This window comes from Geotrypetes seraphini, chromosome 10 (assembly GCF_902459505.1).
Source record: "Geotrypetes seraphini chromosome 10, aGeoSer1.1, whole genome shotgun sequence".
In the NCBI taxonomy this organism is placed as follows: domain Eukaryota; kingdom Metazoa; phylum Chordata; class Amphibia; order Gymnophiona; family Dermophiidae; genus Geotrypetes; species Geotrypetes seraphini.
Window position 1 is genome coordinate 45,903,392 of NC_047093.1, and position 14,003 is coordinate 45,917,394.

Consider the following 14,003-nt stretch of genomic DNA (forward strand, 5'->3'; position numbering starts at 1 on the left):
TGATCTAGCATACCTTCCTCCTTCCCTCCATGCCCTTGCGTCTCTTCTTCTCTCCAAGCCCTGGCATCTCCTTTCATTCCCTCCAGTTGGGTACAGCAACACTCTCCCCAATTTCTCCCCCTCTGCTCCCTTTCCTCCTTCTGTCACCCAAGGCCTGGTGTCCTGAACTTCATTGGGCAGCATCAGCATTCACAATTCTCTGCTGTTGCCCGCTTCAGGCCTTCCTCTCTGTCTGGTCCTGTCTTCATGAAAACAGGAAATAGGCAGGACCCGGCAGAGAGGAAGGTCTGAAGCTGGCAACAGCAGCGAATTGTAAAAGCTGCTGCTGCCCGAAGAAGGTAGGGGTGCCAGGCCTTGGAGCACCGAGGCAGACTGCTTCTCCCCCCTTCCAGCCGAACCCCCGCTGACCCTCCTATCTCTCCCCCCCCCCAAGTGAACCTTTCCGACCCTCCCAGCGAGAGCAGCAAACCTCCTTCCAGTAGCGTTGGCTGCTTCGCGGCTTTCTCCTGCCAGTGAAGCGTCATTGATGACATCATCAGTGACGCAGCAGAGGGAGGAGAAAGCCGCGAAGCAGCCGACGCTACTGTAGGGAGGTTTGCTGTTCTCACTGGGAGGGTGGGAGCGTGATAGGGACTGGGCCGGCTATGCACCCCCCTAAGGCTGCACCCGGGGCGGACCTCCCCCCCCCCACCCCTTGGTACGCTACTGACTGGAACATAGCTACTATAACTTCTACAGATCATGCTTCAAAACTGGATTGAGAGTGTCCAATCAGTACGTGTTATTTCTGACCAATCAGGAGGCTGCTTTCATCAGCCAATCACAGTCCAGACATCTAGGTAACAGGGCAGCTTTAAAAACGTAGGCTTTTTGGGTTTCATTCATTTTCTGTATCAATCATAAACAAAACTCGGACCCTGACATTGGAGGCGTGTGTTCGTATGTCAGTGATGAGCAAGGAAGGATTTTCATTGCTGCTAGATCGCCAGCAAAGTTGAATGCAATCACAACATGGTAGTAAAGGCTGTACAAAAGAAGAAAGCAATAGGTTCAGTAGTAGACAGGCCACGGTCCTGTTGTCCACTTGCATCAACATCACGTCAAGACCATGCATTTTGACACATTTTATTGACCAATTGCAAGTTGATCTCACCTCAGCTACTGCGTGAGTGGTCAGACAAGTGTTATGTCAGTGTTAGCTCATCAACAGTTTGTTTGCAGTTTGTCTGCAGTTGCTTGTAGTTTGGTCTTTGGGGCTGCAAAGCATGAAACAAGCCACTGATGACTGAGTCCAAAGGCTCAACTGAATCGAGTAGGCATGGAAGCACTCAAGCTGGACATGTGAAATGTGGGAAAAAGTTGTTTCAGTGATGAAAGAATCTTCTTCCTGTTTACACCTACATGATGAGGTTTCCTGGAGAGGAGTTCAAGCCTGAGTGCCTCAACCTCACTATGAAGCATCCTTTGAGAGTCAAGGGCTGGGCCTGCATGGCTGCCAGTGACGTTGGACATCTGCACGTCATTGATGGAATGGTTAACGGGACCAAGTATGTCACAATACTGCAAAAGTGCATGGTGCCATCAGCGAAGCAGCTGTTTCCAGGTCAGTTCCTGTTCCAAGATGACAACATACCTTGCCATTGCTCCAAACAGGTGATCAACTGAAAACATCAGAACATCAAGCCAATTGATTGGCCTGCCCAATCTCTGGATCTGAATCTGATCAAGAACTTGTGGAACAAGGTAGCCTGGGAGATATCCAACATCAAAACATGAGTTGATTGAGTCACTCATCGAAACCTGGAATTGCGTTATTACCCATGATCACCTTACCAAACTAGTTCACTCAATGATGACACGATGCAGACAGGTGATCAATAACAGAGGGAGGTCCACCAAATACTGAGCCATCACTGACACACAAAATGACCATTTTCAAGGCCATCTACATGAATATGAAGGATAGATGATGCTCATATGTACTTTTTTGGCCAGCAAAGTACATTATTCAATTTACACAGAAAAATGATTAACATGGCAACTTTAACAAACTCAGAAATTTAAAGTCAAGCTAGAATAAAAAGTTGATTCTAATAGACAAATGTATCCCTTGTAATGTGGTACACACACAAATCTATTGGGTCAATGAAAAAAATTAAATGTTGAAAGAATGCAAAATTCACAAGTGGTTCCAAACTTTTGCACACCACTGTAGCACAGCATCCTTGAAAGTTCTTATGATGTGCTACAATGAACATGTCAGCAAAGAGACCTGGAACGCACTGGTGTTAGTTCATAGGAGCATTACCTTGATGCCACCCCAGGAATGACTGGAGAGAAAATCAACAGGTGTTGTAACTCCAGGTAGTGCTGGATACCGGAGGAGAAAGTCGAGCTCCACTGTGCTAATTTCTTTGCTCATCAGAAATATCTGCAACATGAGAAAAATGTCAATCACCACAGTGCTCAAACAGTGATTTATGGGACTTCTTACTTTCTTTATTTATAGGAATTGAACACCTAAATTCTCAAACACTATACAAAATCCCCTGTCCCATATACAAACAGCTTAATTGATCACCAAAATCTGCAGTATCTTGGGCCAATCTCCCTTCATCATGACCAAGCACTTTGTTTTTGTGGGTTCCTGGAATTCTTTACCCACAGTTTAATGAAGCCTGTATCCACAACACTCCAAAAACATATCTCTGCAGTTTAGCCGAGGACAAGCAGACAGCATATTCTCACATGAGTGATGTCATACGCAGGAATTCTCCCTCTAATACTTTTTCTACTTCTTTGTTTCATCTCTCCCTTCCTCTCCTCCAACCTTACAATTCGTTCTCTCTCCTTTTTGCCCCCATCTACACCACCCATCCACCTGTGCAGCAGCTTTCCATCCCTCCCTTCCAAGTTAGATTGTAAGCTCTTCCAAGAAGGGACCTCTATTAAATGTCAAAATGTACAGCGCTGCATATGTTTTTCAACACTATATAAATGATAAACATTAGTAGTAGTAGTTATCCATGGAGCCCTGTATGGACAGTGCAAAATATACTGTCACTTTAAAATCTCGAGCCTGCCAGTACTACGCATGCTCGAGTGCCTTCCTGTCCAAAGCTGAATCGTGGGACAATCAGTTCTTAGTTTTACACAGAGTGGAGAAGCTATTCTTAAAGTTCTCTAAGTGCACATATTTTCTGCATATATTTTGTGCCTTCCCATCCTTTCTGTCATATTTTTTGGTTTTCTTTTATTATATTTTGAAATTTTCTAATTTTGATTACTTTTTTGTTTTCTGCCTGCAGGCACTTTTCAACCTGTTCTCAATTCAGAAGTGTCGAGTCATTTAAGGTTTACTACTTACTCAACCTCACTGGACTACTGAGTCCTTTGACCTCACATAGGTGGTTTTTTCTTTTATGTCTAAGGTGCCTACTGGCTTCAAACTGTGCACTTGATGCCACAAGACCATTCTAGGTAAGGATCCACATAACTGGTGTATCCAGTGTCTAGGTCCTTAGCTTTGGGATACTTCTTGCATGCTCTGCTCTAAATTGCAGAAGAGGTCGCTTAAGGCCAGGAAAATGCAGTTTGAAAAAATTTTCAGGTCAACTTCAACTGCACCGACAATGGCTGGAGACTCTGACGCTGAACATCAACATTGATTGACATCGGCATCAGCACCAGTACCAACAATATCAACACCTGCCATCAGGGGAACTTCATAAAAAGACTAAATAGCATAAACATATCTTCTCCTCTGAACAGGCTAAGCATCTTCCCAGGTATCATCACCATCAATGCACTTCAAGCATTGATGCATAGATGCAAGATTACCATCTTTACAATTGGTGTCTCCTCTGAAGCGTGCCTCAACATCAAGGTCCCCAACACTTCGACACCCAATGCATGCTGCAACTACTGTACCCTTGCCAATATTGATACCGGTGCCATTTCTGCAGGATCAGCTCAGACAGCTATTATAGAAGGACCTGGGTGGTTGCAATCACACGCAGTGCAAAAGTTTGCTTCAACGTACCCAGCCTCAGCCCATTCTAAGCACTGCCCTCAAACTTCATCAGGCCATCAATCTTAGACACCGTGACATCAAAGAGTGGCCTAGTGGTTAGAGCTATAGACTTAGCACCCTGAGGTTGTGGGTTCAATCCCTGTGCTGCTTCTTGTGACCTGGCAAGTCATTTAATCCTTCATTGCTCCAGGTACGTTAGATAGTGAGTCCACTGGCAGATAGGGAAAATGCTTGAGTATCTGAATGTAAACTGCTTAGACAACCTCCATTGATAGGCGGTATTTATTTATAAATAAATAAATAAAAAGCATCTAACTCAAGGAGATATCCATCTTCTTCTAGGGAGCACAGCTCATCATCTCGATGCTCTCCTCAATGTTATACATCTACAAGGATTGACATTGGGGAGTATGACGGTGACCTGTCACCACACTCTTCTAGTGACTACCCTGACTTGTATGCAGATGAGTCCTATGGAATTCCATCTTATCCATCTCCTCCACCTCTTCATCAAAGGTCACCTTCAGAAAGTCTGACTTTTACAAAGTTTATCAAATGAGATAAGTGCTTCCAATTAATATGGAATCTAAAGCAGTGCCTCAAGCAGAGCGCATGGATGCTCTTGACTACAAAGAGTGGCCTATGGACAGTATAAGGGTTCCTCTATACAATCTTATGAAAGACGCCTTATTCAAAAACTGAGAAGCTCCACTATCTTTCCTAATAGCTCCATGAAAATTGAATACGCTCTACAGAATCCAATCATGCCCTGGTTTTGACAAACCACAGTTGCAATAGCAGTCATTTGTGGTGGAATCTGCTTTAAAGTGAGCTAATAGTTACAGAACTTATGCAAGTACTCTGCCAGGCAGAATACTGGATAAGTTTGGATGCAGAATGTTCCAAGGCTCCATGCTGGCTAACAGAAAATTAAACTATAACTTCTACTTGACATTTTATATAAAATCAATCATCCAAAAGATGTCATCTTTTGATTGATATATACCATCAAAATATCTCAATCATTACTAACACCTGACCAATCATCTCCTAGAGACTAGAAAGAACATGGTGCATTCTACCGTCAAAGCTTTTTACATAGTCTCTCATATCTCGACAGTTTCTATCGTCATGCTTATGCAAGCTTGTCTGAGAATTTCAGACCTATACATCAATGTACAAGATTGATTCTCCGACATACCTGTATAGGAGATGATCTTAGAAGAGGCAACTAAAAAGATCAAAAAACATATTGATTGCATGACCACTTTGTCTTCTTCTAAGACAACCCAGTCTCACGCACCAAGGAGATATTCTACTACTTCCAGGCATTCCACTTATTATCGCAAACTAAAGTATAGCCAACCTTCCACATCCACTTGCTCTTCAATCAAAGGTGACCCAGACATCAGAGGCAGCAGTAGACCCAGTCACAGCCTCAACCCAAACAGCAGAGGTGATAGGCTCCGGAGTAATCTAAGGAAATACTTTTTTACAGAAGGGATGGTAGATGCATGGAACAGTCTCCCAGAAGAGGTGGTGGAGACAGAGACTGTGTCTAAATTCAAAGGGCCTGGGATAGGCATGTGGGATCTCTCAGAGAGAGAAAGAGATAATGGTTACTGCAGATGGGCAGACTAGATGGGCCATTTGGCCTTTATCTGTCATCATGTTTCTCTGTTTTTGACTTCATACTAGAGAGCATTGTCAGAGTTTCTCAGCTTTTACCTCAGACTCTCCCCACAGGAGATTGACTCACCTACTATTCTTATTGGTGGTCCCTGATAATACTAGATCAATGGGTCCTACTAGTGGTGAGTCAGGGCTATGTCCTTCATTTCCAGAGAAAACCTCCAAACTATCCTCCAAGAGAGTCTTTTTTCAACTCCCATTTAAAGACCCTCCTTTGCCAAGAGCTCTCGGCCCTCCTCAAGCTCAATGTCATAAAACATGTACTTCTGCTGGAGAGGGGCCAAGGGTTCTACTCAGAGTATTTCCTCATACCAAAAATGACTGGAGGTCTCCATCCTATTCTGGACCTATGTGCTCTCAACAAATACTTGGGAAGGAGAAATTTTTGCATGGTCTCTCTGGGAGCTCTTTTACCACTGTTAGAGATGAACGATCTCAAAGAAGCCTTCATACACATTCCCATTCTCCCAATCCACAGAAAATATATTTGCTTTTGAGTGGGAACATACCACTTTCAGTACAAGGTGCTTCCATTTGGAATGGCATCAGCACCGAGTATTCACAAAGAGGTAAATTCTATAAAAAGCGCATAAAGATAGGTGTCAAATAGGCACCTACATAAATAGATGCCTAAGTTAGGCATCTAACTTAATATATTGGCTTCAATTATGAGCTTTAATAAGCTCATAATTAAAAAAAATAATAATTGGGAGATAAGTGCCTATTTTCTTAGGTACGATTCTACATAAGATAGGCGCTTAATAGAGCCTAACTCCAAAGTAGGTGCATAAAAGGACTTAGGCACCATTAGGCACGATTCTCTAAAGTACTTAGGCACCTATAATGTAGGCTTTTAAACCCCTTGGCTACACTGTAGGGGCTTAATAGACACCTAAGTTTTAGTTAGGCACGATTCTGTAATGGATACCTTAGTGTAATTGCCATGAAATAGGTGCCTAACTTTAGGGTGTCCTGGGGGGTGGTTCGGCTCAGCATTGAGGGAGGTCATGGAGGCAGAAGGAGTGGGCCTCCCTCTACTTTTCTTCTGGGGGTCATCACGTGTGTGTGTGTGTGTGTATGGGGGGGGGGGTGCTTAACTTTTTTTATGGGGCAGATATTGTGTGTGTCCATAATACAAAAAAAAAATTTTTAAAGAAAAACATGCATACCTGTCGGGTTTTTCAGTTCCTTAGTCACTTCTCTCTGAATCACTAACTATTCTCTGTACTCTTTTAAATCTCTAATCTAATAAAGCTATATGGTGCCTATTTACATATTGCAGCACCATATACACTGTAAAGAGATTATTGGTCTAATATTAACATACACTTCATTATATGTGTTTATGTATATATATATTAATTCTTCATTTTTTCATTTGTATGGACCTTCGGATATCAACTGGATCATGAGTAATGCCCAGCAATCTCTTGTCTTCATCAGTCCACTTTATTGTTTATTTACTCAAAACTCTAAAATTAATTTAGTGTCATACTTATTCTTAATTTCATAACTCCATAACTATTTCTTCATTGTATTTCATTTTAGTTCACTTCACTTCCTTACTTAATATCTTTTTCTTCTAATTTAATCTTATTACTTAGCTACTTAGCTTAGAGGTTAGCTCTCAAACGTTCATCAATGCCAACTCTCCCGACATGCATGTTTCAAACAAGGTTTTTCTTCAGGGTCGAGAGGAACTGAAAAACATACAAAACTTTTTAAAAATCCACCTCTCTTCTCAGTTTTTCAGGTCGGCATTAGGAATCCGATTATGGCATGCAATGTTAGGCCATCAATCAGATGGCTCATTTTAATATTAATAACTTCATTTTAATAGTAATGAGGTTGTTTGCATGGCAGAATCGGAGAATGTATGACCACACGGAAAACCACGCGGTGAGCTGTTTAGAGAATCGAGTCGACAAATTCTGGCAATTGCTAAACCAGTCAAACTGCACGATCGGAGAGTTTTGTGCATCTAGCCCCGAGTTTTTCAACTGAAAATGAAAAAACTTCTAACAGATACTGAATACTTGGAGCTATGTTAGGGTTACCAAGTAGTGGTTTTAACTAAGGGAGACTAATGTGTGGAAGAAATATAATTAAAAACAAACAGACCTGCAAGTATAACTTAAAACGTTCCTCGTTAAAGATGCCTTCACCCTGTAAACCCCGTCATCTATGGTAATTGATCGTCTTTTGCAGAATTTTACGACAATCAAATGTACCCGACACTATGACACAGGACCTACTTTTACTGGAGCAATGGTCTACTATTTGTCAGCTGAGCTTTAATGCCAAGAAGTGTAAAGTTATGCACCTTGGTAGCATAAACCCTTGCAGAACCTATACTCTGAACGGTGAGACCTTAACTAGAACTGTTATAGAACGGGACCTGGGAGTAATCATTAGTGAAGATATGAAGGCTGCCAATCAAGTGGAAAAAGCTTCATCCAAGGCTAGACAAATGCTGGGTTGCATCCGGAGAAGTTTCATCAGCCGAAAGCTCGAAGTGGTAATGCCGCTTTACAGGTCCATGTTGAGACCACATCTGGAATACTGTGTTCAATTTTGGAGGCCACATTATCAAAAGGATGTGCTGAGAATGGAGTCGGATCAGAGATTGGCCACTAGGATGGTCTCAGGACTCAAGGATCTCCCATATGAAGAACGTCTAGGTAAGTTGCAGCTATACTCTCTCGAGAAACGCAGAGAGAGGGGAGACATGATAGAGATGTTCAAATATGTTACTGGCCGTATGGAGGTGGAAGAAGACATCTTTTTCCTTACAGGACCTATGGTGACAAGAGGGCATCCGCTAAAAATCAGGGGTGGGAGATTTCATGGTGATACTAGGAAGTATTTCTTCACCGACAGGGTGGTTGATCGTTGGAATGATCTTCCACTTCAGGTAGTAGAGGCCAACAATGTGCTCGATTTTAAGAATGGGATAAACATGTGGATTCACTTTGAGGAAGTGCTTAGGGCGGTGGGTTATTCGAGTGGGCAGACTTGTTGGGCCGATGGCCTTTTTTTGCCGTCACACTCTATGTTTGAAGCGACCTCCCCAACCTAAATGTACTTCCCTTTTCCACTTTTCTCCTTTTATTTTTATTTTACATCTCGATGTATTTATCAATTTCCCTCCCCCATTTTTTTCTTATATATCAGGTACGTCAATGCATAAATGCTACCCCCTTCTTAATATAGATACGATTTTACTTTTTACTTTTTATATTTCATTTTATTGTTAACTGTTTAGATACCTGTATGATAAACGATATATCAAAAATAAAGAAACTTGAAACTATAAGAATCAGAAATAAGTGCTCCAAGTGCCTTACAGCAAGTCTCCACTTTTGAAGACTTGCTGTAAGGCTAACTCAAGCCCTATGTTACACTAGACAGAAGCTTGCTTTTTGATTTTACCTCTTTAGTTTTGCCTCTGATGCAGACTCCTGGTGAAACATGGCCATGTCAAGCACATGAGATTGTTTTTATTAAAATTCTTATTAGTGATTCTTATTCTTGCAGGTCTTCTGTTTGTGTTTGCTATATATGTTGTGCAGATCTTCTGCCTCTCTTGTATTTTCTATAGAAATACAATTGCCGGTAATCTGTCAAATGCCATCTGAACATCAAAATATATCCACAGCAACCAGATCACCTTTATCCACATAGGTTGGGAGGGGAGAAGGTGGTTGAAATGAGTAGTGAATGTCTATTGCTAGAGGTGCAGGCATCACCAAAGTCTTTCATGACAGACACCTTAAGAAATGAAGTTTCCAAGTTTTCATTATTTCTTGATATCCCACAAATCATAGGGTAGCTAAACAGTTTACAAATACATTTAAAATGACTTACAATAAAATTAATACCATTTAACAAAGAAAATAAAAATGACATGCAATCCAAAAAGGAACGTGGGAGAACTCCAGTTTGTGATAGAAAAGAAGAAGGAAGGGGAACACATAAGGTAGGGGGAGCGGTCAAGTTTCTCTTCATGGGGGTCTCATATTACATTATGTTATAAGTCATGGAATAAGAGGCAATGCCCCATGGTTGACTGGAAACAGGCTAAAAGATCAGGAATAAAGAATAGGACTAAATGATCAGATTTCTAATTGGAAAAAGAGGGCATAGTGGAGAGACTTATGCTTTTCAATATTTCTTTATATATATAACATATTCATAAATGATCTGGAGTAAGGAGCAATGAGTGAGGTGATCACAGCTGGCAAATGACACAAAAAATATTCAAGTCTTTAAAAGAGCTGAGCACTGTGAGAGCTTGCAGGAGGATCTTATAAGACTGGGAGATTAAATTTAATATGAACAAGTGAAAAATGATGTGCATAAAGAAAACTAATCCCAAATGCCATTTTTAATATATTTTGGCACTTCTAGCTTTGTTAATTCAGTCTTATTTGTGTAGTCCCCGTTTTTATGCTGATGTTATTCAAACTGTACGCTCTATTCATCCTTTAATGAAGGATCATCTCCTCTTTGACAATTTGCTTACATGTAGTTGTGGAATGGTTATTAGCTCATAAATTAGATTTCAGTATTAATACATGTAAGCCATGGGCATGGTTTCATAGACAACCCAATAAGCAGATGATGCACAAGTTTTCTTAGATACCCCTTTTGCACTTAGGGGGTGATTCTATAAGGAGCCAAATGACAATAATCCTGTTAAGTGCTATTCTGTAAATATGCACTTACCTTTGGTGGCACTTATTTTGCAAGTCGGCATTCACTTTATTGACGTTTTGGTGGAACATGAGTTGAATGGTCACTTTAATATGTAAATTATAGAATATTATAATTTATGCACCATCCCCCAATCTAGATATGTTGCATATCTAAATACATATAGTATGTGTTACCCAGTTACACTAGTATTTTATAAAGCAAAGTAATCACCTACTTTTCTTCACAGAATATGCTTCAAATAGGTGACTTTTATAGAATTGCCCTTTTAAGGGCTCAGTTTGTGTGTTGTGTTGTTGCATTCATCTCTTCCCATGAAGATTCAAGTTTCTTGGGTAGTCAAAGCAACTTTTATAGTACTTTATGGGATATGAGCCATTAAACACTGAATTTCAATGCAGAATCTTAATAAGTTAGTTAACTATAGATAAAGTTCTATAGCTGGGTGCTTTAAGTCCATGCAGTAGAACCCATTCTATAATGGAACCTGGGTACTACCTATGTTCTGCCCATGCTTGGGGCTATGCAAGTCAAGGAAGTAATTGCAGAAAAGCGCCTACTAGTATTTGCTTGGGTATGGGCACAATGTGCATGCTGTGCTAGAATTCTAAGAAATCTAAAAAATCCGAAGCTGGGAAGAAGCCCAAATAGTAAAAAAGAAAAATCTTCCCTGACCCTGAAACATGGGTGAGAGGAAGAGACAGCTGAAACCAACAAGCTTTTGTGGACAAGCCTTTGTGCTGCCTCGCATTTCTAACCATGGGGAAGCTAGGTAACTTATTAACTGTTTGTTGCTTACTACGCCTCTGCCTTTTGGCTGATTTTGGCCACTTCTGCGCCCTCGGATGAGAGGCAGAGATAGCTCCAACCATTTTTGTATGTTATGTTGGTTGATTATTATTTTCCACCATTAGCACATTGGTTTGTGCACTATGTATATGGTATCACATACGGGTGAGTCCGGGGATGTAACACAGGTAACACCCTTGTGGGTGTAACGCATGTGACAGCTGGCACATTAGGGGCTTTTGTCCCCATTGTGAGCTGTGTTAACTGAGGACTCCCCACACATTACATAAATTTAATAATAATTTTTTCACGCACTATTTTAGTAGCTTGTTGGTTTCAGCTGTTTCTTCCTCTCAACCCTGTTTCAGGGTCAGGAAAGATTTTTCTTTTTTACTATTTGTGCTAGAATTCTAGACATTTATGCTTGTAACATGTATGTAAATGCAGATACCTAGATTAAATAATTGTCCTTCATGTGCCTCTAGAGGCCAAAACAAATTTGGGTGATCTAAACCCAGTTTGTTGTTATGGAATGAAATAAGTCTAAATGAGAGGCAGCCTGAAAAACTACAGTCCAATCCATAATAAAAAGACATCATGAACGTATCCTGTGATGTGTGGGGTTTACCTGGAAAGCCAGTTGGGCTGTGTAGGTGAGTTTATCACATTCAAAGAGCCCCCTTGTGGTGTACTGGAAGACGGAGAAGGAGATACTGTCAATCAGATTCATTACACGTTGCTTAAGGACCTCATCAGAAGCAGCTTTCTGCACTGCCTGCTGGAATACCACACTGAACGCCTGGAGAAGCAGCAAAGAAAGTGACAATTCACAAGATGCATTATATTTACTTATATGCATAATGCTTTTCCAAAGATATTATTGGTAGTCAGGTCACATGCTAAGCCTGAATAATAGTAAAAGTCATTTATTTTCATAACTTAAATGGCAAAGATGAAACCAATATGAAATGAGGGGGTGTATAAGAGGAAATCATTCTGCATTTCGACAGTCAACCTCCTCTCTTGGGCTTTTTGCCCATCTAGAACTTTCCTGGCCTTTTATGCCATGGTAATGTCAAGAGAGAGGGTAGGAGGAATAAAGAGTGAAGGCCAAGGTCACCATGAGTCATTAGACACAAACGCAGTGTATGCTGCTCACTGTACTCTACATTTGCAAAAAATAGTTCTTCAGGAAGTCACCACCAAGGGAATCACCAAATTCTGCAATGTGGTTAGTTATTTTGTGGAAAAAAAAGTAGGATCATCTGAGTTTGGAGCATAGATGTAAAATAGTAATAGCTCCTATTTTGCTAGAGGCACATGTACAAACTGCCATCTACTTAGAGGATCAGCAGCTTGCCAAATAATCTGACAATATGCTGAGGCACACAAGATAGCCTCTCCATCCCTTTTCCTGTCAAAATCTGAAAAAAATCTTGTCCCAATCCAACCTGTCTTAAACTCAAAAGATTTAGAAAGAGAAAGGAATATTTCCTGTATAAACAATACATCAGCTTGACATTTTTAAGGTAAGATGAAATCTTGTATTTCATAATAGGGTAATCTAGTCCCTTCATATTAAGGACACAAATTAGCAGTATTAGTTATCAAGATAAAGGATTGACATAATGCTTACCAATCACTGGACCTAGATGTTAGAAAAAGTAATTATTAACATAATATCATGACTGTTCAGTAGCAAACAGCACATGATTGAGTTCCTGGCTTAAAGAGGATGGCGTCATCTACAAAATTAAGTAACAATCAACTAGAAGGAAAGAAAATAAGATGGTAGAAGAGAAATAGCACATACCAAATACAGGCAGGAGAAAAACAATATACCCACACATCACTAAGCCCTAAAACAACCAACACACGCACCCACCTATCATTTACATCAAATGTGAATAACTCAATATAACAGAACTAGCACAGAATAATCCCTTACGATAAGACAAAACAGATGCCCAAGCCCATATGCTCAGGCACTACACAGAACCAGAGTAAACATCTTGCAGTGGGTGAATAAGTCCTTTATATCATAATGTCTGAACAACCAACTAAGTCCAAAAAAGCATGAAGACCTGAAAGCTAGCCATTCCTTTCCTTTCCCCCATGACGCCTTTGCACTAACTCCTCCTCCTAATACTGACTTTCCCCAATCTCTCTCTTCACCCTAAACCACTTAACTCCCCACCGCCACATCACTCACATTTTGATTTCACCACCTCACCCTCACTTTTGTCCTCCACCCTCTTCTCAGTCCTAGAGCTGAAATACTTTCTCTCATTCAGCTATCTCCACTCTACCTGTATGCACCTCAACCACGGCAAACTCCCCCCCCCCCACCCCCATGCTTCTCCCACACTCATCCGTATTCTCTTACTCCTTCTCTTGCTCTACCGGAGACATTAATCCCAATCCTAGTCCTCCCAGCCAGCCCTCACCCTACACTCATGCGGGTCACACTGCATTGTAACCTAACTTATTTATGTTCCTCTTCTCCCTCCTTTCTCATGCGCCCAGCGGAATGTCTACTCTGTCTCCAACAAACTTGCCTTCATCCATGACCTCTTTATCTCTCAAACTCTCCACCTGCTAGCACTAACTGAGACCTGGATCTGCCCTCAAGACTCTTACTTCAGCTGCTGCCCTGTGTCATGGAGGCTACTTTTTCACACATACACCCAGTTGTTCGTGGAGGTGGTGTTGGGCTGTTACTCTCACTATCTTGTATATCAACCACTTCTTCTGCCTCAGTCTCACCACTCTC

The 14,003-nt window shown here is 41.1% G+C and overlaps 1 protein-coding gene across 2 annotated transcripts in view; it reads right to left on the reverse strand.

Annotated features, from left to right (window-relative positions):
* The window catches only part of DNAH9 (dynein axonemal heavy chain 9), a 366,622-nt gene that overhangs the window by 99,882 nt on the left and 252,737 nt on the right, over window positions 1-14,003 (reverse strand). For both annotated transcript variants that reach the window (XM_033960210.1, XM_033960209.1), the window contains exons 58-59: window positions 11,859-12,029; window positions 2,309-2,431 (exon numbers count right to left, since the gene is read on the reverse strand). In XM_033960210.1, coding sequence (XP_033816101.1) covers window positions 2,309-2,431; window positions 11,859-12,029 — 294 coding nt within the window. The remainder of the gene's footprint in view (window positions 1-2,308; window positions 2,432-11,858; window positions 12,030-14,003) is intronic.